The 26,394-nt window shown below is 35.7% G+C and overlaps 1 protein-coding gene across 2 annotated transcripts in view; it reads left to right on the forward strand.

Annotated features, from left to right (window-relative positions):
- LOC149782530 (fatty acid synthase-like) overlaps positions 1-26,394 on the forward strand; it is a 207,642-nt gene that overhangs the window by 24,360 nt on the left and 156,888 nt on the right. For both annotated transcript variants that reach the window (XM_089933967.1, XM_089933968.1), the window contains exons 7-11: positions 3,057-3,133; positions 4,912-5,027; positions 15,919-16,033; positions 19,941-20,084; positions 21,540-21,821. In XM_089933967.1, coding sequence (XP_089790093.1) covers positions 3,057-3,133; positions 4,912-5,027; positions 15,919-16,033; positions 19,941-20,084; positions 21,540-21,821 — 734 coding nt within the window. The remainder of the gene's footprint in view (positions 1-3,056; positions 3,134-4,911; positions 5,028-15,918; positions 16,034-19,940; positions 20,085-21,539; positions 21,822-26,394) is intronic.

Consider the following 26,394-nt stretch of genomic DNA (forward strand, 5'->3'; position numbering starts at 1 on the left):
CGCATTTTGAGGGCAGTGATATGTGAGGACTTTCCGCAAATTAGTTAAAAGTCGTGCATATAAAAACATACACAAAGCAGAATACAATTTTTATTGAAACTGTTAACCCTTAAAGTGCTTGTCATGCCATAAGCCAGAAAGAGGTCTCATAGTGCTTATCATGATGACATTTGCCTTGTTTTCAAGTAGGTAACTGTTTACACATTGGGATACTTCAGCTTGACATCAATGGTTGTTAAGCTAAATTTAATTGGTCCATTGCCCAGGAACAAGTATGATGTTGTTCCTTGAACCTTGCATCAGAAGAAGATTTACAAGTGCTCATTGAAAATACAGGTTTCTTAGGAGGAGACCCACAGTGATTGACTCCCAACATGGATCATATTCAGATGATGATTCCATTCAGCATATAGTCGCTGATGACAGTGATTTTTAAACAATTTGAAGTATATCAGATTATTAGAGCTGGGAGAGAGTTACTGGAACTGAGAGTGAGTGATTTTGAACCCAAAAATGACTTTTTTATTATGAGACTAATGTATACTTGGATGGGCAAAACAGACTGCTCTCTGGTCAACTCCCTATGCACTGGTATTTTGAAATTAAACAAAAAACAGGCAGTATAATGTGCCAAATTAAAATAAATGCAATCTAAAAGTTGAGTTCAATTTCCATTTCTTTTCTCATAATTCAGGGACGGGCCCCTAGTGGCCGAGTGGTATAATTTAGCGCTCACTGTTACGGATCACTGCCATCTCACCCCTGGCTCAGCCATTGTGGGTATGTGAGAAAGCTTGCTGGTGGCATCTCATGGGTTGGTTCTTTCTGGGGTTTTCCTGGGTTCTTCCTCCACCATTTCTTCTGGCTGCCATGTATAGCCATTCTTGATTTGAAAAATGGTGTTAAACCCTATAACAACAACAACAGTTCAGGGAGGGATATTGTGCTGCAAAACTATAAGGCCCTCAGAGGGTTGAGAAAATTGAATAAGAATCTAGGAAGGAGTTAAAAAGTATAGATATTTATTTGATCAAAATACCTGTATCTGAACAAGAAGGCTATGGCATCAATGGAATTAACTCATTTGGCCCCGATCCCGTCTGTAGGCGTGATCCGGTTTCTGCATTCATTGGCCGATCCCGCCTGTAGTCGTGAATTGTTTACTGCATTTAATGGCCGATCCCGTCTCCAGGCGTGATGAATGTGTGTTAGATACAACGTCTCTGATTGGTTAGAAATGGTTTATTCCAAGAAATAAACAACTATTAAACCAATCAGAAATGATTTTACTTTCATTTGTGGAAATTTGAATTGTTCTGAAGCAAAAGGCTAAAGTTTGAGAGCGGTTTAACTACACGTGTTCTGTTCATGAAAAATCGTAAATGATGGCGGACGGAAGAGTGATTTTTGATGAGAGCAAAAATTTGGAGTTTCTCGGGTTTGATCTCGAAAATATTGAGCAAGCTGAGGAAAGATATGTTCAGCAGTTGAATATTTTGTGAGATTTAGATTTGGACGTAGAAGTTTCTGAGATTGAATCGTCCGAAAATGATGATGCTGACAGCGATGATGACGGAGTTCTTGCAGATAAATGTTGTGCATAAGTTTGTAAATACTGGGTAAATAAGTTCTGAAAAACTTCGACAAATAGGGAAAAAAATTACATCAGTGTGTCAACAAATTCATTTGAAATACAGTAATACCTCGTGCATTCGCGTTTCTGGATTCGCGAATTCACGGATTCGTGAAATTTTCATTTGTACCCTCTACGTACATGTTTTCTTTATTTTATTGAATTGTACCTTTGTTATATGACTTCTGTGACATATGAAGTTTACCTAGTTTACCTTCCTGACAATGACAAAGAAAACGTCAGTCATTAAGTTTACAGTCCCATTCGTTACTTGGTTTTAACTTACTGTGAGTGCAAAAGAAAACGGCAGCCAATGAATTAGTATAGGGGTAATATTAGTATACATGTACCATACTGTAAATGCGCTAGTGTGGCAAATACCCATTAGGCGATACTGTACTCTATTTTTACATCAACCATTTATTTCTCTTTTTAAGGGTAATGTATTAAGCTAACTTTTAAATGAAATTAAAGTACTTTGGGAGCATGATTTGGGTCATATTTAGGGTTTAAACCCTAGAAATTATTAGCATTTTTAGTGACTTGTACCAAACATTCGCAATTCCTCCTGATCCGCGACTGGTTCTGAAACCTAACCTCACGAATGTTCGAGGTATTACTGTAGATGGTGAAAAATTCGTGGATTTTATTTGGATATAAGAAGAGAAATTAAGGTAAGAGTGAATGCATGTGCACGATGTTTTCAACCAGGTAAAAACTATGGGGCACAAGCAGCTAGACACGGCTTTGTGCTTCTGAGGCATATCAGCAGAGATACTGAAAACAGTGCTGGGGCCGAATGAGTTAAAACCATGATATATCATTATGGAACAGACAACAAATCTGGCAGTAGCAGTCATGAAAGCACTGATTAAAGAAAGTTAAACTTTGACAGCACTCATGTTAGTAAACACAGATCTTATTTTGGAGCAGAGATATCTAAGAAACAGTACCTTTAAGCTGTTCAGAATGTATGTAACACCCATAAAAAAGAGTTTCCAAACTTGTCTAAGCTAGCAGTGCATATGCCCCTTCTGACAGCAGACAGGAAAGAGGTTCTTGGGACAGGACTAGATTCATATACAGTTCCACAGATTAATGCTTATGCAACTAGAGGTGACATCTGTTAGGAATTTTTATTTCAATAGAGATCTGGCAGAGTTGAGCTGAAGAGAGAGAGATATTTAAGTTCTTTTGTAAAAACTGATCAAAGGCCATTTCCTCTGACCTACACCTTTTTATTTTTCTACTTGCTCTTTATTTTGGTGACCAGGTGGGAGCTTCCCCATTGTATAAAAGCATGGCAACATCTCCACATGTTTTAATGTGATGGAAAGCGAGTTGATGATTTTAAAAAAGCATAGTCATGAAATGTTTCAAGATTTTAATATGTGGTGAACTTTGAGTCATTCTCTATTTTCAGGGAAGCAGAATACTTTAGAAGAGTGTATGCCAGTGTAGTGGACGTAGGTATTAACTGTGATGGCTACAAGATGGACGGTGAGTAGACAACTAAGATGAGATTAATTTAATATTTAGCTTTACTGGTCATAGAGTAGAAGAGCTTTTGTGATAATATGTCATATGGAACATTATGTTACATCAACTGTGACCTACATTGTAGGCTTTTGTAGTTATTTGTGATAATATGTCATATGGAACATTATGTTACATCAACTGTGACCTACATTGTAGGCTTTTGTACTTGTTTGTGTTTAGCTGTAGACCAGAGATATCTCATGCTTTAAAATCATTAACCTGTTTAGAAGGCATTTCTGACCAATGCAATAATAATAATAATGTTAATAATAATGACCTTTTTTAAAGAGGGTAACACAATTAGCTAAGAACTAATCTATGTTGAGGCCCTCATACAAAGGAGTTTATTTATTTTATCTGCATCTCTGAAACCACTGGATATATTGGGTTTTGAAGAAGGAAATACAGTGGGCATTTCTAATCTCAACTGGAATACTATTCCAGAGCAGAGTTCAGGAGTATTGGAAACTTTTTTAAAATAACTCCTTATTTGGTTTGGGAAATTTTATACTGTTTGGTAGAAATGGATTGTAGATTGGGAGTATTACCAGGTAGCCTATACTGGAATAATGATTGTAAATATTCAGGAGCACTATTATGGGATATCCTCTACATTAATTTGGCTTTTCTCAAACAGATTCAGTCTGTTATAGGTAATGTTTCTAAATTACCAGCTGAATTTTTCTTGCTTTCTTTCTGGATTGATATTAGCCCTAATACTCTTTTTTGAAGATGTACCAGCTTTGCTATGCTTTTATCATTTGAATTACCCCATACTTTATTGCAGTAATCTAAATAGGGTTGTATGTAATTGTTATAAAATAGTTTTCTGTGTCATCCTACTGAGAAGCCATAAACTTGAATTTACTTTTTTGCTGGTATGTTTGATATGTTCAGTCCATGCTAGGTTATTATCTACAAGAACACCAAGTAGTCTATCATGACAGACCAGTTGCAGATTTGTATCCATTCATGTCAGACATAGTTCATCACTATCAAGATTTGTCCTTTTTAGCTGTGTTGAGATAAGTAATATTTTAGTTTTACCAGTATTTACCAACATGCCATTGCATGTTCACCAGTTTTCCAGTTTGTTTAAGGCATTCTGTAAAGAAATTTCAGGTTCATGCTTTATGTTTTGGATGTCCGACAATGTTGTGTCATCTGCATGGAGATCTGTTGATGATATTGAGTCCCTTAGTAAAAGTGGTAGGTCATTAATAAATAAAATAAATAGTTATGGACCTAGATTTGAGCCTTGTGGTACTCCATATCTAATTGTTCCAGGTTCAGACAGAGCATTATTTATGTAAACATGTTGTGTTCTCTCACTTAAGTATGAAGTAAACCATCTAATTGTTCTTTGATCACATTGGTAGATTTTCAGTTTTTTCAAAAGAATTTCATGATCCACCATGTCAAAAGCTTTCCTGAAATCTACAAATACAGATCCTATTATTCTTCCTTGGTCAAGTGCTTGAAGCCATTTATAAGTATGGGAGATCAAGGCAGTCTCACAGGAATGTTTCTGTCTAAAGCCTGATTGATTAGGATGTAACAGCAAGTGTTTGGTTAAATATGACATGAATGAGTCATGGACATGTTTTTCAATCAGTTTTGACAAGTGAGCTTGTTAACTCATGACCGATATTTTTTCTTTTACAGCATCAGAGGATATTATATTTTAACATGATTATCCCCAAAGTGAACTTAATGAGGTATTTCTTTTCCCTGTACAGGTATAACTAACCCCAGTAGGGAGTCTCAGGTGTCCCTGATGAGAGAATTATACACAAGATCAATGATTGACTTAGAGGCAGTAAAATATGTAGAGGCACATGGCACTGGTACTCAGGTAAGCTCCAAACAGACGCCATTAACTTTCTTGTTTCCAAATTTAACTATTTTATATGCATGCCACTGAGCACTTTATTTATGTTGTGATGTTTTCCATTGGTTTGTTACCATTTTAATTTCTACAAAATAACTAGAGTTGTCTGCTGTTACCAGTTTTTTTGGATAACTTGCATTTGGAGAAAGGAAGAATCAGATCAGTTTTGGGATCAAAGGTTGCAGTTCTCAGTATAATACATATCATTACAACATTATTCTGAATATAACACTATACTACTATGGACCCCAGAACTAAATTCATACCAGTGTATAACAGCTCGGAGAGAAAGAAAATAATATGAAGAACAGTGTTATAACTATTTGTTTTTAGACACCATTATTGAACGCCTTTTTGATTGATACTCTGTAATGTGGTTCAGTATACACTGCTGTTTATAGGATTTTCTGGTTCGGTACATACCTCACTTCTCACTATAATGTGATTTGGAACATAATGCAGTCAACATTTGTGGACCGCAAGTACTGCATTGTAAAGAGGGAGATGTGTACATTACCCAAAGACCAAGGTCATTGACACCTGTTGCTTGACAATCACCAACCTACTATGCTCTGTGAGTGCCTACTAATAAATGTGGGACAGACACATAATGTGCTGTTCTTGGTTCACTTGTTGACATGAAATAAATTAACCTTCAGTAGGTTCCAGAGGAAATGTTTATATAAAATAAACCTCTGTTGTAAAAATGTTACATTGAATAAGTATAGGTTATTGACTGAGTATTGAGAAATATTGGTCCCAAGTGCTCAGACATTCTACGCCACATGAATGAGTCAATACTCAATATATTTTTATTATATACTTCAAACTATCTTAGTAATCATTCTATTATATTGAAAGAATAATACAATTGAAACAATAAAATTATTTTGTTTATTTCATATTTTATATGTTATTCAATTTATGAATGAAACCTGATCACCACGCATTAATATGCACTATTTTACTACTATGAATGTGCGCTTCCACTGTGAACAAAACTTAGCTTGCTGAAAAGAAGGAAATTTTATGTACAATGAAATGTTATGTAGCCAAGAAAAATGAGATATTGATATGAAAAACAACTGATAAAATGTTTTTGTGTCCTTTGATCGATATGACTTTATTTGTTGGCACTCTGGCTTTAGAGAGTGTGGTAACTGTTGTTTTCCTTGTGATTTGTGATTTTACTCTAAAGTCCTGTATTTTTAGCAGCAACATTCCTCAATGTCCCCAGGGTATTGTGTCCCATCGGTCTTGGGTAATGCCTTAACCCTTTACATCATAGAGCATAGTGACAAAGTACAGTGCGCTATTAATAGAACACCTGTTACCTTGTTGACAGCATATGCATAGGCCTGCCTGTGAACTGTTAAGCAATGTAGTGTATGTTACGTTTAACAGCAGTTTTAACCATTTCACATTTTTGGTATACATCTATTATATGTGGAAAAATTTAAGAGTAAAGTCCAATTGTTATAGATGTGTAATTATTTTTCACGGAAAATTTTTTTATGTGCTTTAAAATAGAGAATTCGTTCACTGTCATGTCAGTGAGGCCGCGTGACCAACCGTAGCTGCCGTTTCCGATACTCGAAATTTACAAGGTTTTTGTGTGCGTCTACATCACTAAGTCATCTGAATTTGATAATTTGTAAAAACTAATTGCTGCCTACATCAATATCAGAGCCTTTACCTAAGTTATTGAATCTTTCATGGTTGTGATTCTAATCGTGGAAACTGTACGTACTGAATGAAATCGGCGACCGCCATTTTGTTGAGTGGAGATTACGACGCAGTTATTTTAAATAGCAGATATCGACCAGTACATAAATAGCGACCACATGATCTGAGGTAATTGTCATTCACAGAATGAATGTAGTATCTAATGGGGGGGTTCCCTGAAGGTGGCGCTACGAAAACCAGCTCAAAATGGCTGATGATTACAGCAGGCGTCAAAAGGCGCTTCCATGCAAATGGAGTAGAGGCATCCAAAGACGCTTGCATGAGGTAAAGGGTTAAAGCAAGGATCGTTATTCACATACACGCCAACCATTACACTTTTGGCGTAATCATTATGCTTTTTTCCCCACTAAATTATGCCTTATGCATAACTCTGTTCGGATTATGCGTTTTCGGTATATCCCCCTCCCAAAAAATTAATAATTTGTTTTCTCATTTTTATTAACATCCCATTAATTCCACAGACCTTATTCTAGAAAAGATGGCTTCTTTGTAACTGCAACATAAGAGTACGCTAGTCTGAAGACTTTAATACACTTTGCTAACAGTATTATGTTCTATTTATAGTAATTGAAGAAACATGCTGGTTTCTACTTTCAACTTTTGACCTCGGTTTTTATTTATAGCAGCTGTATGGCTTATAGTTAGGAGAGAATAGACTAGTTTTCTGACTTTCAATCTTCCCTTGCAGATTCTTTGTTCTAATTCAGAACAGAACCAGTCTGTATGGCATTAAAAGTCAAGTCAGATTTATTTTAGAGCAAAAATATTTTTCAAATAATTTCACAGATGGATTAGGAAAAGGTGAAAAACCGATTCAGAGATGAATACATGAATTACACAATACAGCGTTCATTTCTAGGGATCTTCATGCCCATGCAGGGTGTGTGGAAAGGATTTTAATGTTGGTTATGGTGGTAAAACAAAAAACCTTGAATTAGCTCGTTTACTAAATCCAGTACTACGGTAACTTCTTTTTTACAGCAGAACTAAATTGTGGACATGAATTTTATAAATGCAGATGCATTATCTACCGAGTTCTTAATAAAACACGGATAACCGCTAGCAGTAGAAGATTACATTGGTTCTTTGTTTAGATGGATGTTTCCCGATTCCAAAATTGCAGAAAATATGCATGTGCAAGAACAACCTTATCTAATATTGTTAGGTGTTTAGAGGAAGGTGTTTCACTTAAAATTGCAGTAGCCATGAAAATTGGGCCGTTTAGTATTGCAACAGACAGGAGTAGTGATTATGACAAAAAGTTGTAACCAGTCTGTGTAAGAGACTTTGACTACGAAAAGGGCAAAGTCAGAGCGTTCTCCTTTCATTGCTAGAATTAACAGTGGATTCCATTGGAGAAAACATTTATTTGCTTGATAATACTTTGAATAAACTTAAGTTGGCATAATTGTATGGAGGTTTAAGCTGATACTGCTTCAGTGATGACTGGAATTCATGAAGAAGTTGCATTCTATATTTTGAGAAATGTCTCCATCATCGTAATATCAGGTTGTCATATGATGCACCATGCTGCAGGAAAAGCTGCTGATAAATTAGAAAAACTCCTGAAGAATCAAGTTGGCACTCCACTCTACCTGATAATGTACTTAATGCGGACAGAGTTGATTTTTTCATCTTGTTTCCCAGCTAAAAGTAAAAAATCCAATAACTGTACGATATAAATTTCCTCTTCTTTGTCCGGTTATGAAAGGAGTATTGGTTCTTTACCATTCTAATGCTGACTGTGAGAGATTGTTCAGTATTGTTCACAAAAATAAAACTGAATTCAGATCCAGGCTCTCTAACCCAGCACTTAGTGCTTTACTGGTCCGCAAAACATTCATAGTCTCAGCTGGTACAAAGTGTTTTGAAATGTGATATGAGAGTCAGTTGCTTTTTAAGGCTGAAAGGGTTATATACGAAAACTTGAGCAGTAATTGATTGTAAAGGCGGGGATTGTTTCCTGGTCGGTGTCCCGCTTAATTTGGTTTTTGTTATCTAGGGGTTGACCGCCCTTGATGTTATTGCCCGGTTCGAGTAAATATAAATGTAAGTGGTGAAACTTATAGGTGAAATAGATAGAGATCTGAGCAGGTATATAGAACAAACCAACACGAGCCCCCGTACATGTAAACAGACAATTTAATCAATTACATAAAACAAGTGTGAAAAATTCATTACATCAGGAATATACTCTGCTTTTAGAAATCAAACTTTCACCAAATTAGAAAGAAAATGCAAATAGATTTAAATAAAGCAGCTGATCTGTTTACTATTAGATTTAGTTCATCATAGGATCGAGTGAATAATCAAAGTCAACGTCTTGTACGATTGCAAAACCTGCTCGTCCTCAGTTTGTTCTGCTTCCACTGTAGCTGTTCAGAACCTTGGATCTCAGGATGATACTTTCCACCATTCGTCTCAGGATATTCTCAGAATACGTTTCAGAAATTAATACGTCTCAGGATTGCATCACAGGATTATACGTCTCACTGCACTTCTCTCTATACTTCTCAGTATACGTCTCAGGGTAACATCACATCATACGCTCCAGAATAATACATCTCAGGAGCTATTTTCTCCCTTTGCTTTCAACGTTCCTCCCTCTAATCGGCAAATTAGTTCGTCGGTTCCTTTCGACAATAGTCCCCTTTGGACAACAGTTCTTTTACGAGGAATTGCTTGCAAATCCCTGAAGTCCTACTCTTGGGTTTCCTCTTGCAGGAAAGCTTAGACTGATTAAAATTTCCGATGTGGCAACTTTAAAACCTAGAAAATTTTGTGTGGGAAACATGCCCCTTATTTAACGTAACCAATCAGAATCAAATATCTCTGCCGCCTTCTTTCAGAGGTGCCAAAGTCAGGGTCAGCTTGACCTGGTAGTTTGAGTAACAGAGTTTCTGTGATTTCTCAATTGTGACAACTTTACCATTAAAATGAAGTTTACCATGTCCCTAATAGTCTGTCTGGCTGCTGTATAAACAAATGCTTAATTAGGAACAAAATTCTCCCTCCAAAAGGACATTACCGTACATGGTAGTATGGCGATATGATACACGCCTGTCTCAATAAATCGAATTAATGGTTCTTTGGTCTCAACTAATGTATTCTTGTTAGATCGCCAGAAATTTGCCCCTTCACATAGATGTTAAAATTACAGAGGGATAAATATATCATTTTGTACATATGCTCATTGAATTTTTATCATGTTATATGTGGATTAATCTTTTTGTGCTCGGATTACTCTTTTTGTCCACTTGGACTACACTTTTTCCTCACCAGGGGTTGGCATGTATGTGTTCATTTTGAAGTTGCTGTGTTTCATGAGATTCCAAGTACAGTATAAAACAGTGTTATACAGAGTGAATAAAAGTGTACCGTTTAAGAAAAACAGAACATGCTCATGCACCTGATGATTGATACATTGTATCAAGGGTTAGTATGACTTTCTCTCTATTTTTTTCTTGCAGTTCTGTGTTCTTGGATTTGGACCTATTCATGGTTTCTTTATTTAGTTTTGGTGGTGGCTCCATTAGATATTTGTAAATAAAAAAATTCAGTTTGGACGAGAGCTACATCTAGCTGTCACTTTTGTATATAGGATCCAAAAGTTCATAAAGATAGTCATTCAGTAGATCAGGGTGGATTTTTCTATAGTCCTATGCTCTCTGTTCATATTCCATAACCATAGCTGACCTTTTTCTACATCTTGCTGCATTGCCTTTCCATGGTATTGTGCTTTTTCTGATTTTATACAACATTATCCATATTACCTGGCTTTATTTGTAATCATTTGCCTCCACCTTTGTCTCTTCAAATAGTTGAATATATAAATATAACTGTTATGGGCTCGTCTTGAGTAATCAGTTGAAAACATCAAAATTTTGGATGCAGTCAGTGATTTTTGCCAATTTTATTTCAACGTAGACAAAAATAGTTCTTCAAATGCATGCACATTATAACCATATAAGGAAGTGGTGAATGTTTTTACTTGACTCCGGTCAATTCCTCTTGGTATTGACTCATTGCAATGATGTAAAACTAATGAAGTATACAATAAGGACATTTTATTTCATTGGTGATAGAAATAAGGGTCCATTTAGATATCACCTCAATTAAGTAAATTCATCTGCATCACTCTTTCTGTCTTTTGTGGCTGTTGGAGAAACAACAACCTGTAAGACAATTAGAAACTACAGGGTTTCTTTCGGAAAGATTATTAGAACACCTTTGCTGATCTAACAGTTTTGATTAAGCATGGCATTCTAATAATCTACATTACTGATACATAGTTTTGACATCATTGTAATAATAGAGCTGACTAATATACCACTTTGACAAGGAATAGCTTTGTAACAATAGGCCTGGCTGATATACCACTTTGACAAAGAATAGCTTTGTAACAATAGGCCTGGCTGATATACCACTTTGACAAAGAATAGCTTTGTAACAATAGGCCTGGCTGATATACCACTTTGACAAAGAATAGCTTTGTAACAATAGGTCTGGCTGATATACCACTTTGACAAGGAATAGCTTTGTGACAATAGGCCTGGCTGATATACCACTTTGACAAGGAATAGCTTTGTAACAATAGGCCTGGCTGATATACCAATTTGACAAGGAATAGCTTTGTAACAATAGGCCTGGCTGATATACAACTTTGACAAGGCACATCATTATAATAGTATATCTGACTGAGATACAACCTTGACAGTGTATATCATTGGAATATTAGGCCTGGCTGATACATCACTTTGACAAGGCATAGCTTTGTAACAATAGTCCTGGCTGAGATACCATTTTGATCAACAATTTACATATTGTTATAATAGACCTGACTGATATACAACTTTAACAATGTACATCATTGTAATAATAGGCCTGGGTGATGTACCACTTTGACAAGGCACATCATTGTAATAATTGACCTGGCTCACATACAGATTTGACAAGGTACATATACAGCTTTGACAAGGCACATACAGCTTTGACAAGGCACATACACCACTTTGACAAAGCACATCATTGTAATAATAGGCCTGTCTGATATACAGGTTTGACAAGGCATATATACAGCTTTGACAAGGCACATCATTTTAACAATAGGCCTGGATGATATACTTTGACAGTGTACATCATTCTAATAATAGGCCTGGCTGATATACCACTTTGACAAGGTACATCATTGTAACAATAGGATTGGCTGATATACCACTTTAACAATGTACATCATTGTAATAATATGCCTGGCTGATATACCACTTTGACGAGGTACATCATTGTTCCAATTGACCTGGCTGATATACAGCTTTGACAAGGATACAAACTGTAATAATGCTTATGTTGTTGCAGAGATATAAAAATAAATTTACATTTTGATAGACTCCCTAGGATCCAACATGAACAAATCTATTGTTTTCTAATCATTTATGTTGACAAGCTGCCAGTTAACACAGTAAACTCTGGCAACGAGTTTACATGGCAGGAGGTAGTGGCCTACTGCCATGCTCTGTAGCATCAAGGTCATGTATGATACACTAAAGTGGGGGGTACTGTAGAAAGGTAGACAGATGATACAGTGATATTAGATAATCTGGAAGTTCTAACTGCACTACAAAATACAGAGCGAAAAACCTCATTTTTTTTACCCAATTTTTTTCCACGCAAAATTCACCTGTGGTCGGAATTCGATTTTGTATCTGGATTTAAGACTGTTTGGTCTCAGCTCTAAGGCAGATTCATATGAACTGCAAATGAGACAGATGAACCTTTACAAAAAGTAGGATAAGATGGGCATTTGGAATAAAGAGTGGTCTCGATACGAAAATAATGGGTCCGTTAAGCAAAAAAAGAGAAAAAAGAAATAACTTTTACCCGTCTGCTCATGCGCAGGCCAAATTATGAAATAGCCAATGAAAAATGATGTTTCTAACACAACTAGGCATTGGGTTATTGGAAAATCACCTGGAAGTTGATGTATTAAGATGTATTCAGAAATAGCTTTCAAAATGTGTTTCCTACTCAAATTTCAGGTGAAAATGACAAAAACCTTTTGGAGTTAATGTGTTAAGACCTTACTTCTTTCAACAAGGAAAGTTGCTGTCTTTCTAAAATAAACAGCATTTGTTTGGTGTTCCAATGTTGACCTTTTGCATTGACTTAAGTAATGCAAGCACCCATCATCAAAGCAAGCCACATACAATATTCAATGTAAATGATTTTTATGAAAGGAAGTCAGCACCAAACTTAAATAAAACAATGGAATCTGATCAATTATTGCATTTTCCAAAGTGATAGGTGATTGGAACATGTTTAGTTTGCTGTAAAAGTTTCCTTTAAAACAGAAAAAAACTATGCTTATGATGGCTACCAATGGTGGTGCAAAACACAAATTAAATTACTGTCTTTTGTAACTAAATATCTGGCCATTAAGGAAGTTGAAGGTATGGCATCAAGCAAAGATGTATGAAAAGTTTTCACTTGATGATAGGTTTTCATTTCCCTATGAATAGCCTCATTCCCTTGGTAGCTTCATCAAGATGATTCCTTTGTTATTCAGGCAGATGAACATCTAGGCCAATTTAAACACATATAGTACATAAACAAATACACAGCCATGTGCTACCGGTGACAAAGAATATTATAGTGAACTGTTCTTTGAATGTGTTTGTTGATATGAGATATAAATCCAACATACTTGACAGATACATGAAGTTTTTAACATATGACATACAAAATTTATGGATTTTTCATATACATCTACAGTTCTTAACACATAAATTGTATTACACAAAGGTAACACAAATGCAAAGTGTAAATATACATGATTGTATTTCAAACTAGTTTCCATTTCAAACTGGTTCCCATTTAATTTGATCAAAATTTCCATTTTTTATTTTCTCAAAGTTTAAATCCTACTTCTGTGCAAAATTAGATTATTTTCTGCCCCACTTACCCATCAATGATTTCAACATCTGCATGTTGACTATTAACTCTGGTCCGAGGATAAATGAATAGTACTGTCAAAGAAACTTTTCAAATCAATACCATAGGTGTACATTTTCATCTTTGAAAATGTCTGGTATCTCAGGCCATAACAAACACATGATAGTTTTTCAAAATAAATACAATATTGATTCTAGTTCCATACTATACCCTTTTTTATTTCTGTAAAGTAAAATCGATTTTTTTTAGTGAGATCTTTCTCATTATTTGAATTTATTTCAGTGTAATTATCATTATTGCCATATGTCCTCTTGTATTGAAACATGAACTGTTGCAAAGGCTATTATTCTGTTTGACTTGCATAAACTTTGGTTTTATTGTTATAGTCAATTAAAAGTAGACTTTGATTATACAATTAGTTTTACATATTAAATCAAGTAATCAGATTAGAAGAATCAAAATTAAAAGGAATACAAATTCTTCCTGCAAAATAGCAAGCAGCTGTGGTCATGTGTTGATTCAACTCATTTAAGTTAACTGATTGAACACCGAGCACTGCAAGTACATGTAAAGCCTAGTTTCATACATAGGATTCATTAAGGAGAAGTGAGTTCCAAAGTTTTTAAGCATAGTTAAAATTCCCTAACTGGCACTCTGAGGTTTGCTCAAGGATGATCAGAAATTTTGCCACAATTTGCAATGAAATTACTGCTTCATGATAAATGTAACAATAAAATAACATTTAGAGTTTCCGCAATATTGTTTTTCTTGCTCCTTTTTAACTAAGGAATTGTTTTATTTTGATTTTACAGTAACACTATAATGCAGCCACATTCACATACAAAAAGCAGTGATGTAATACTAGATGTTTTTGCTGGTACACGTGATGTGTGTTGAAACCTCTTACAGCAGAGGTGGGCAAACTTTCCAGTGCAAGTGCCGCATGCACAAATTTACACCTAGTCGCATAGTTCATTAAGAAAAATAATATTTGAAATGGCAAAAACAAAAGGTTTTTCTAAATAACATCGTAATTAATTTTCAGTTGTTAATATGTTGTTAATATTTGAAAACTTAAACTTCAAAAGAAGCATATTTATTTGATAAACAGTGTAACATAAACAGAGTCAGTGTGAATGATGACTTGTTCCTAGGCTGCATGAAAACCCTTGGCGGGCCGCATGCGGCCCACAGGCCGTAGTTTGCTCACCCCTGTTTTAGAGTAATGTTTTAGGTGATCTTCCAGAGATCGGTTGTGTTGAAAATAAATGTCATTTGTACAGAAATATGAAGAACTTCATTAGAAAAAGCTATTTACGAATATTCCCAGAATGATTAGAAAAGGAGTATTCATCCACTTAATCTGCCACCTAGCCCCCTTTATCAATGACCATCCATTATCACAGACACCCTGTTAACTTGCAGACTTGTATATGCAGCAGGTATATTGTCTGTGAGTTGTTGTGGGAGAAGTGTACAAGGATAAAATGTGATTGGCTGCCATGTTATGATCAGACTAAGGGATATAACATTTGTGAGCAGGCTAAGGGAGATAACTTTTGTGATCAGACTAAGGGAGATAACTTTTTCACTGCTAAATTATGGTAACTACAAGGGAGTGTATTACTACTTAGGCTAATGAGTCAATAGATTTGGTAGTATAAGGATAAGTTCTGATGGCTGCCACCTAAAGTTGACTAGCCATGATGTGCATGAGATTGTAGTGCTGACCCCAGCAATAATGCACCAGTTCACCGCAGAAAGCACATGGCTGCTGCTGTTAGACACATTAGCCATATTTTATTTGCTATTCCACCCATGTGTACAACCAGTTTTGTTAGATCTATATAAAAATGATAACAAAGAAGGGCATTTTTAAACTTCATATTTAAAAGCTTGAAATGTACTTTGACTAAAAAAGTATTTTCATAATTCAACTTGAGTAGCTTGAAATTTTTTAGATCTGTCCTTTAATTTTCACAACTTTTGGGGTTTTATTTGCAGTCATGCAGCATCAAACTAGGTATGTTAAAAATAGTACAGGTTTTGTGGGATTCTCTTAATAATTTACATTGAACGAAATGACACAAATTGAATAGAACTGATTATAGATTATGGTTCTGTATTCCAATAAACTGTCCAGCATTTAATATAATTTTAGGTGGGAGACACAACAGAGCTTGGTGGATTAGCAGATGTGTTTTGCAAGAACCGATCAGTACCCTTGCTGGTTGGATCTGTCAAGAGCAATATGGGTCACTCTGAGGCTACTGCAGGTGAGCCAACATCTCATGCCTTTTCCACAATTTTGCAGATAGTCAAACCACTGTGAACAGTCATCTGAGTAAAACAGTTGCCTGGTCATAATGACCATTCTGCTTTCCCCCAGGCAAATTTCCAAAATAAATGTCATGTAATCAGTGGTCACCTTTCTTCTGCAGTCAGTTGCCATGTATATCTTAACCAAACAGTGGTCTCACCTGTCTTCTGTGGTCAGCAGCCATCTGTTTCTTAATGTAGCAGTGTTTTCACCCTATCTTTTTCAAGAGCAAGGCATGGTATATATAAAGGGATATTACTTAAACCCATAGCTGCTGGGAGCTTCTTTTCATTCCCTAATCATCAAAGTCTCTCACAAAAGCCATATGTCTTTTGATTTTGGTGAGCTTGAATCAAGCAGTTGTTTGAAGTGTGAACACCTGTTTCCATGATTAATTACACCAGCTGGCCAAATAAAAATTCAATCCTTTGTTTCCCAATCATAGGTGAAGATTGGATGCAAATTAAATAAACTGCTAAAATTGATCAAAATTTTGTTATAAAGATAGGACAGAATCAATTATTATGATTCAGTGGTCTAAAATTAGTAATAGAAAAGGGTGAAAAGCAACAAATTTGATAAATTACACAAATAATTTGTTTCCCCAGAATATGTAAAAATGTCAAAAATGGAACTTGCGGTATTGCGAAATAAACCCCAAATAATCCTAGAACTACAAACACAAATCCTAATGATGAAATTTTGAATATACTTTAGTAGAAATCCAAATTAAATCCAACGCTGGATGTGTTGATGTGCCTGTGGTGGCCCATGCTCTGGTTATGTACCAAGTCTTTTGTTGGATCACAGTAATACAAATCCAAGAATCAAATCCTTATTTGAAATTTCACTTTAAATTCCAGTCTCTATTTCAAAGAATATTATTTTTGAAGAGCATTTGGATTTCCAGAGAAGAATCTTTAGAATTAAATAATCAGAATAATTAAAATTCCAGTCCAACATAAGTACTGAACAGAACACTAATACAACTGATTCTGCATCAGGAATTTATAGCACAAGTAATTCATTTTTAGAAAACAAGATTATATAGTCCTCTACCTGACCTTGGGTCACATTTGACATTATCTAAAAAAAAGACTTTCCAATGGAATGTTTCTTTCTAAAGGTTCATAATGTTTTTAAAAAAATCATAGTTATAATTGGAAGTCTATTACTAAAATTATAATATAAAATGTTTAGTCAACACCAGGTAGGCCCGGCAATTCATGGGGAATTGCCAAAGTTCAAGACTCGGATTGAGATAAACATGTTTACTGCAAAACCAAAATCAGTGATGCAGGTCAAGTAGAAAAACAAATGAACTTGATTTTGAACAAGGTCACGTCCAACATACAATGTTTCATTATAATCAGCATGTAATGAAGAGAAAAAAAGAAAACTAACAACCAATGCAACTTAAATATACATACCACAGCAATGATGTAATGTATATTAGGGATAAGAGTGAGGATATAGTAATCTTTTGTAAAACCTTTTATTTTATTAATTTTTTAAAAATTGCTTCAATAAAATACATGTATCCAGATAGTATACTACTATGCTAATAATACCTGCAAAATAATAATGATACTACTACTACTACTAATAATGCTACTGCTAAATTGGTGCCTATTGCATGCAGTTTGTCAAGTTTGAGAGTTGAACCTGCCTTTGGTGGTTACAGGCCACTTTGTTTTTTTCCCCAAGGGTGAATGTCGTAGACAGGTTTGATTATATGTTAGAATTATTCATGTCGATCTGTAGTCCTTCCATCACTCTTTTGTAAACTAAACACAATCTACATTTTATTTCCTAGAAGGATGGGTTGGGGTTTGATTTAATATTGGTAACACAAAATCTGTTGTTATTTTGTATAGGTAATGTTAATTTCATAAGACTCAGCTGTGTTATGGATGGCATCAGCAATGCATTAGCAGTGGCATACCTCACATGAAAAGAGGCCAATATCTCATGTTCCTTCTTTTTGCTTGGAAGTTTGGAACTGCCTTTGATGGACATCTTTGGAGATCACACTAAGTCCACCACATTCCAGGCAAATGGAATATTCTAGTGGACAACCTGCAGACAAAGATGTGCACTCCTTACCAAATGGTTTCTGCACCAGTTGGGAGCAGAGAGTCTCTTGACTGAGGAGGGAAGGGGCATTTAGTAGACTTGTTTGGAATGAGGCTGGACAAGAAAAAACCATGTCAAGCCTTTAAAGAGCTAAACCAGAGTGTATTAGTTGTTGATGCCTTCAGTTTGAAGTTGAATGAACTAGACAGCTATACCTTCTCACCTTTCAGAATAGTCCATCAAGTTCTTAATAGAGCCATGACTTGTGCATCACTGTCCATCATGATAATCCCCTTGTGGTCATTTTGCAGCAGTCTCCTTGATCTTTGGGTGGACATTCCAAGGAGTTGTGGCAAAGATCTATCCAACATAATTTTCTAGCAAAACTGCAGACTGCATAGCTCAGGTTAGAAGGCAGTTGACCTGCAAGGTTTATGATTCCAAGTAAACAGTATTCTGCAATTCATCTGTTGACAGAGATTTGATCCAATATGTTGCTTTTTGACTGCATTTGCTGCTTTTATTCTTTTATTCCAGTGAAGAAAATTACTCATTTTCCACCATTATAGACTATAGGGCAACTCTTTGATAGCCGTAAGTTCTTGATGGACCCCAGTATATGATCAGACCCTCATCCCTAAGAACTTGTTACATACTTTGAGACCCAGAAAGAAGTCTCTTGCTCTTTAATGCCAAGGCACAATCTTTCATGTGTTCATTGGTCATTTTCTAAACATCCTTGTGAACTTACGAGTAACAAATCTTTTGAGAAACTTGCATTAAAACTTGTCTTCCTTTTGTTTCAAGCATCATCTGAGAGAAGAGTGAAATTATACATTATCAGTGGAACAATTGTGCCTACATTTTGCTGGCAGCTACTGTTCTCGCTGGTTTAGAATCAGTTACATTTGGTAGCCTCTGCACCAATTTAGATCCCTACTCATTTGCAAGGGATGAACAGCCAGGATGGACTTTTTTATCTGATCATAGTCTTTTGCTTCTGTTTGTATAAATCAAAAGCAAAAAGGGATGGTTAGAAAATGTCTTTTCTTCTCTGAGGTGACTCCAATATTTTGGTAGCTCGGCTCACTTATTGTTGGTGTGTGAAATCTTGCCACTAGCACTTCCTGTTGGTCAGTGGTTCCTCCTGGGGTATTCCCTACTTCTTCCTCTACCAAATATTCTGGTTGCTATATATAGCCTATCATGAACTGCCAGGATGCACATTACCAGTGATGGTTGGGCTGAGACTTTGATGATGAAAAATGCTGTTACACCAAACCAAGCCAAAACCAATACTGTTCTTGACTTTTCATCAATAATCAACTTTTTACATTCTTACATGCATTTGCTTTGGAGACTGTTAACATTTTTATTGCAGCAAGGAAAGTATTTATAGTTTATTTGACTTTGAATTCAGACAGTTTCTTAAACAGTTTCTGTACAGCTCTGGATAATTTGTTGATAAATTGTTTTAAAAGTCTTAAATTAAGATTTTGATTTGTAGAGAATTATTATACCATTACAACTACTGTATATACTCACTTATAAGTTTAGTCCAACTGCAGACAGCACAGACTCAGATCCACCATGGCATATTGCTCTGTCAGAACTGGGTCTAAGAGGTTTGTTAGGAATAATCTTTAGAATAAACATGGACCCTAATCTGATAGCACATGCACTGGCAGATCAGGGTCTATGTTGTTTGCAGTTGGACTCAACTTAAAGGTAAATATACAGCAGATTGACTCAAGTCTTTGAACCTACTCTGTATTGATCTTTTCCAGGTCTGGCTTCAATCATAAAGTGTGTTCTGGCCCTTCAGCGTAAAATGCTGCCACCCAACCGAAACTTCAACACCCCAAATCCTAAAATTGATGCCATAATTGACTGGAGAATAAGAGTGGTGGACAAACCAACCCCTCTCAAGAGTATGTTGGTATTATGCCATCTTTTGCTTTTTACATAGCTTGGAAAAATGCAGAAAATGCAGAAGTGTGTTTGGATGGGTATTTGTGAAATACATCAGTCATAGAAATTATATGCTGTTATGTGTACATCGTTATCATTTTGTTGCTTAGAATTATATATATTATTTAATCTTCTGTAAAAGTTTATTATATCAAAATGATTGAAACTTGGTAGAACTTCCAAAATTAATCAACTGCTCTGGTGGCCTAGTGGTTAGAGCATCCGCCTCAGATGTAGGAGGTCATGGGTTTGATTCCCGGCCGAGTCATACGAAAGACTTATAAAAATGGTACTTACAGCTGCCTCGCTTGGCACTCAGCATTAGGAGGTTAGTGTTAGGACTGGTTGGCCTGGTGTCAGGATAATGTGACTGGGTGGGACATCATGCTACATGTCTGCGGCATGATGCCCCAGTGCTAGACATCACTATAAACTGCCACACTGCAGACATCGTAGCGATATGACTGAAAAATTGTTAAAGCTATGTTAAAAATCCAAATCATACACAAACACACACAGAGAAATAATAATTGCCCTTAACAGTTACTTCTTATACCCAACTTACAAGCATATCCAACTGCAAATAACACAGACCCTGATCTGCCACTGCAGTAAGCCCTCACATAATGCACTGGCAGATAAGAGTTGCTGTTATTTGTTCTACTGCTTGCTTCTGACAAACTGCAGTAAGACAAGATCTGGGTGTCTGCAGTATCGGGTGGGTTTGTAAGCAAGTACTAAATGTACCACCTGTCATTTTCTCGCTTGTGATGGCAAATCACAGGTTATGTATTACTTTTTTGGTAGTTACATCATCTTCAACAGTGTTAAAAGTTCTGCGTCAAAATTTCAAAACCCCCATTTATCTGTCTGTCTGTTGTATTTATCAGAAACTTGAACTGGGATAATATTACTTTATGCCCTATCAGTCAAAACTTTGCTACCTCAAACATGGGGTCCATGTGAATGTGTGACTTATAAAGGTCATTAGCCTAATTTATTTTTATATTTGGTTATTACACATTGAAAATGGGACTACTCTGGTTGCCTAGTGGTTAGAATAGATAGATGCAGGAGGTTGCAGGTTCAAACCCCAGCTGAATCATACCAAAGACTCATAAAAATGGCACTATGCATTAAGAAGTTAGTGTTATGACTGGTCGGACCAGTGTCAGGATAATGTGGGACATGATGCCTCAATGCTAGACATCATTTAGATAAACTGCTACACTGCAGACAATGTAGTGATATGGCTGAATTTTTTTAAAAACTACATTAAAAATCCAAATCACATACACACATGCATGCTAACATGTACAAAAGTGTTCTCATTATCATTTCAAAGGGGAGGAGTGGATATTTTAGAATGTTATAATATATTAACTATTTTTATTACAATATTTAATATTTTTTAGGTCAGTATGTTGGTGTTAACTGCTTTGGGTTTGGTGGCGTCAATGGTCATGTGATTTTGGAGCCATACCAGGACCAATTTAGAGAGGATTTTGTGCCAGTGTCTCGTCATCTGCTGGTGCCAGTGACTGGGAGAACTGAGGATTGCATGCAGCAGACCTGGGAGTTTGTGAAGAATAATCGATACAATACCAGTTTGCTAGCCCTCATGTCTGGTTCGCTATTGGCTCGAGATTCAGGGCAGCCATTCAGGGGATATGTTCACATAGGACCTGGGGATCAAGGTTAGTCATAGCAATTATGGTAATAAAATTTTTTATTTGGTCAAGATACATGCATATATAAATAGAAAGTATGTTGTTCATTTTCAATAAATTTATTGTATCAAACATGGATATAAACATTACACACATTTGTTACAGACCTAATTACTGAATAACTGTCAGTACTACTTTAATCTTTCCCACTGTCCTCTTATTTTTGTGCCCCTGCCAAGAAGAACATATATAATGTAATTCTAGATGTTTATAAAATGTGATATGTTCTGTGCAAGCCTCAAAACTTGGATTGCAATTTATAATTGTACATGTACGCATGTATTTTTTTTCTTCAGAATGAAGCATACATTAATAATCTCCAGTCCTGGTGAATTTCTAATTCCAAATATCTTCTGTTTAATCATACTCAGCATGACATTTTATCTCAAGAACTGATCTCTATATCAGGTTTTTTTCCTCAGAATTTGTCTGATAATGAATTAATTGATTTCCAGGTTCTCTAAATTTTCATTACAAAGAGCACATAATAATGATTCAGTGATTTTTAGTTTAAACAATCTACTGTTAGTGTAGAAAATCCAATGAAGAACTTTCTGTTGAAACTCTGAAGGACTGTACCTTCAGTAGTTGAGAGATTAGGGAAAAGATTGATTCCCAATTTTCATACAAGTGATGTCCTACTTCGTCAACAGGACACAAATTGTATCTGCAAATGGAATACACTCCAGCTCAGTTGATCTATGCTGTGGTGTTTCACAGGGGTCTGTTCTTTGACCTGTTCTCTTCATTCTGTACACTCATTCACTCTCAAGTGTCATAGATCATCATCCATTGTCTCACCAATTGTACGCTGATGACACCCAAATATACAAATCTAGCCACCCAACTGAAGTTGATGCTACCATCCAAGGTGTAGAGAGGTACATTTCTGATGTGAAATCATGGATGACATGTAACAAGCTGCAGATGAATGATGATAAAACTGAGGCCATTCTGATCACATCCCAAAGGCTTTCTCATTCACATCCTTTACCTCAAACAATAAATATCAGCAACACCAACATTAAATTCACACAATCAGTACGAAACCTAGGTGTTACTCTGGACAGTACTCATATTTCACCAACATGTCATGAACATATGCAAGGCTGCATATCTTGAGCTGAGACGCATCAGCTCAATTTGCAAATATCTTTCAGTTGATGACACTAAAACACTTGTGTGTTCATTAGTACTTTCAAGACTGGACTATTGTAACTCAATTCTGTCTGGTTCATCTCAATATCTGCTCCAGAAACTTCAGAAAATTCAAAACACAGCTGCTTGGATCATACTTAGAGTACCACGATCAGAGCACACCTCCCTGCTGTTCTGTACCCTACACTGAATATCTATTCAATCCAGAATCAAACACAAAATTTGTTCTCTGTGCTACGTTTCACTGTCGGACTCTAGATCAACATACCTATCTGACCTCACCCATGTGTACACACCAGCAAGATACTTATGCTCCTCTTCTAACAATCGTATACTCATTATTCTCACTATGAAAACAAAGTCATATGGACAGCGTTATTTTGCATACCAGGGCCCAGCAATGTGAATGAATTGCTCACTGAACTTAGACACAAAGACACAGTGATCACATTCAAGAGGGCTCTCAAAACTCATTTATTTCAACTGCAAGAACAAACTTAAAGACCTAATAATGTTTCCTACCTTAAATATTCTCAGCATGTTTTTTAATTTTTTCTAATTTCATGGTGTTTGTTTTTGTAATCATATCATTATATGTTTTTTATCTTATAGGTGTTGTCTCATGTTGTAAAATGCTTAGAGCTTCAAAAGATTAGGCACTATACAAAGTCCTCATTATTATTATTATTACTATTCTGATTTTAAACAGAATTACATTTAGCTTTCGGGGGCCGCAAGTGGTCAAGTGGTCTAAAGCACTCTCCATTCCTGAACACTGCCATCTCACCTCTGTCTGCGTGGATTTGAGTCCAAGGCTTGGCTAGCATGAGTATGTGGGAAAGCCTGCCAGTAGCTTCTCATCGGTCTGTGGTTCTTCCCTGGGTTTTCCAGGGTTCTTCCACCAGTTTTACTGGCCACCATGTATTGCCTATCTTGTGCTGAAAAATGGCGTTAAACCCTAGAACAACAACAACATTTAGCTTCCGTATGAACTGGAAGTCTTTTTTTTTCTCCTTTGTAACTAATGTGTAAAATGATTTTGAAATTTTGTCCTGCACCATGAGAAGATTTAAATTTACTAGAGATGCTGATTTCATAGTAATTTAGATATTCCACTATTGTCAATATTTTGTGGATCTGTACATATCATGGTTCTCCATATAAAATCATTTATTATTATCTGCTCATTTTTTTCCCCATTAACTTTACCTTGTCAGAATCGTTCAGTATTACCTGATACTGAACTTGTGCGACAATAAACGTATAGCATTTGCGTGCATAAAAGAACTACTTTTTATTGTAAACAAACAATGGACGCAGACGCCAGCACTTCTGATTTTGTACACAAATCATGTGCACTCGCATAAGAGGTTCTTTACATTGTGGTTGTTCAAATTTGTTGGAATGAACTAAAACAGATGTTTCGTGGACTGCCAAATACCAGCTGCTTTGGCACATTCCACGTTGATACAATGTTATGGATTTAGGCCAGCTACATTATATAACAGACGCAAGAAAATGTCCTTACAAATAACATACACTTGACACGTCATATACTCTCTTCTTTAGCTGGTGATAAGAATGGCAAAATAAAATGTACTTAGTTTTACATCCTGAATTTCCTCAAAATGTATTTTCTTAATTCTGCAAATCGGAACTCGTTTTGTTGGAAGGATATACTGCACTCCCAAGGTTGTGCAGTATTCCATCCCAAAACTCGTGCATATTTTCCCATAGAAATGCAGTAACCTATAATTATTTGTCATCGGTTATGGACTCTGACTACCATGTTACAACAAGGGAGAGCTGTATGGATATTAAATTTTGTATGAGCTCGTATGGAAAAAACGTGCCATCTTCCTTATGTCATTGATAAATATATAGACTTTTCATACCAATTCTTCTGAAGAATTGTATTATCTTTATCTAGATATATTTACTTACCTGAGTGGCATTGACAAAATGTTTTCAGTGGTGGTTGTGGGGTCATCCAATGCTTGACCAAGCTTAAAAGAGATCTTTCCCAAAAGCATTTAAGGAGTCCTCCTTTCTTTAAAAAAATGTATATTGTCCCCTCCAGATTCTTCAAGTATGTCTACAAGATGTTGTTTCCGTACAGAATGGTTATCCATATATCATCTGATAACTCAAACCTCCAGATCTGTGTTGACACTGATAGATGATGTGTGTGTCTGATATCACCTTTTTATTAAAATATGCAATTTTTCTGCATGCAAATCTTACTGGTGTAATAGTCAAATTTATCACCCTCTGATAGATTCACAGGGGAAAGAATTGACTAGCCAATTTTGTTTCATGGGGGAAAGAATCAGCTGGCTAATTCTTTCCCCAGGGGAAATAGCTGGTCAACTGGCTAGCCAATTCTTTCTCCCTCCAGCTGAAAGTTCCACTGGGGAAAAAATTGGCTAGGTGATTCTTTTCCACCTCCAAAACAATGGGCTAGCCAATTCTTTCCACCTTCAGCTGAAAGTTTCCCTTTGGGGAAAAAAATGACCAGGTGATGCTGCCCTCCCTCCGACAAGTACACTTTTTATACATTAGAGCAATTAATTAGCAAAACTAAATTATAAAAACTGATACTTACTTATTTCAAGAATTTTATGACAACAAATCCCCCCCTGAAAATGAATGTTTATTTTTATAACCAACCATATTAAGATAAATATTTTATGTTACAAATTACCATATTAAAAAATATATTTATACTCATTTATCATTGAGGGGGTTCATATGTTTTTATTATTTTGTTTAGATTTTATATATAATTAGAATTTAAAATGAGCAAATATGACTATTTTAAAGAAATATGATTGTCCCAATTTGTCAGTTTTTATGAGCAGTTTGTGAAATAATTTATTATTTTATTGAAATTGCTAATTAAAAAGAAAACAATTGGAAGTTTGCAACCAATGTTCTCACGTATTCTAGGTGATCCTCACTGTATGTGTATTAAAGGAAAGTGTTACAGGTGTGATGATTACATGTAAAGTCATATATTGGTATAGTATCATATGTTAATGATGGCACCAACCCAGCAAATCTGGCAGCTATCAAAGATCTCAACAAGAGAAAGAGTGAAAAGCACTTCATTCATATTAAGGCTAAAGGATTTACTGCAAGCAATGGTATTCTTTAAAAGAAAACTGCCATGATCTTAGAAGAAATGAATCATTAACAGTCCTAGCAAGCCTTGATTCTGGTAAGTAGTACATTAGAAAATTAGTAATTTTAATAATAATGTGAAGTTCCAGGTTACTCAGATAAAATTTTCAGTGCCTGGGTCTATTGCCAAGAAAGCAATAAAACAATTTAACACTTCTTGCTAAGCTAATTAATATATTGATATGTCCATAGTCTATCA

This window comes from Sinohyriopsis cumingii, chromosome 15, assembly GCF_028554795.1.
Source record: "Sinohyriopsis cumingii isolate HCF-2022 chromosome 15, ASM2855479v2, whole genome shotgun sequence".
Classification (NCBI taxonomy): Eukaryota; Metazoa; Mollusca; class Bivalvia; order Unionida; family Unionidae; genus Sinohyriopsis; species Sinohyriopsis cumingii.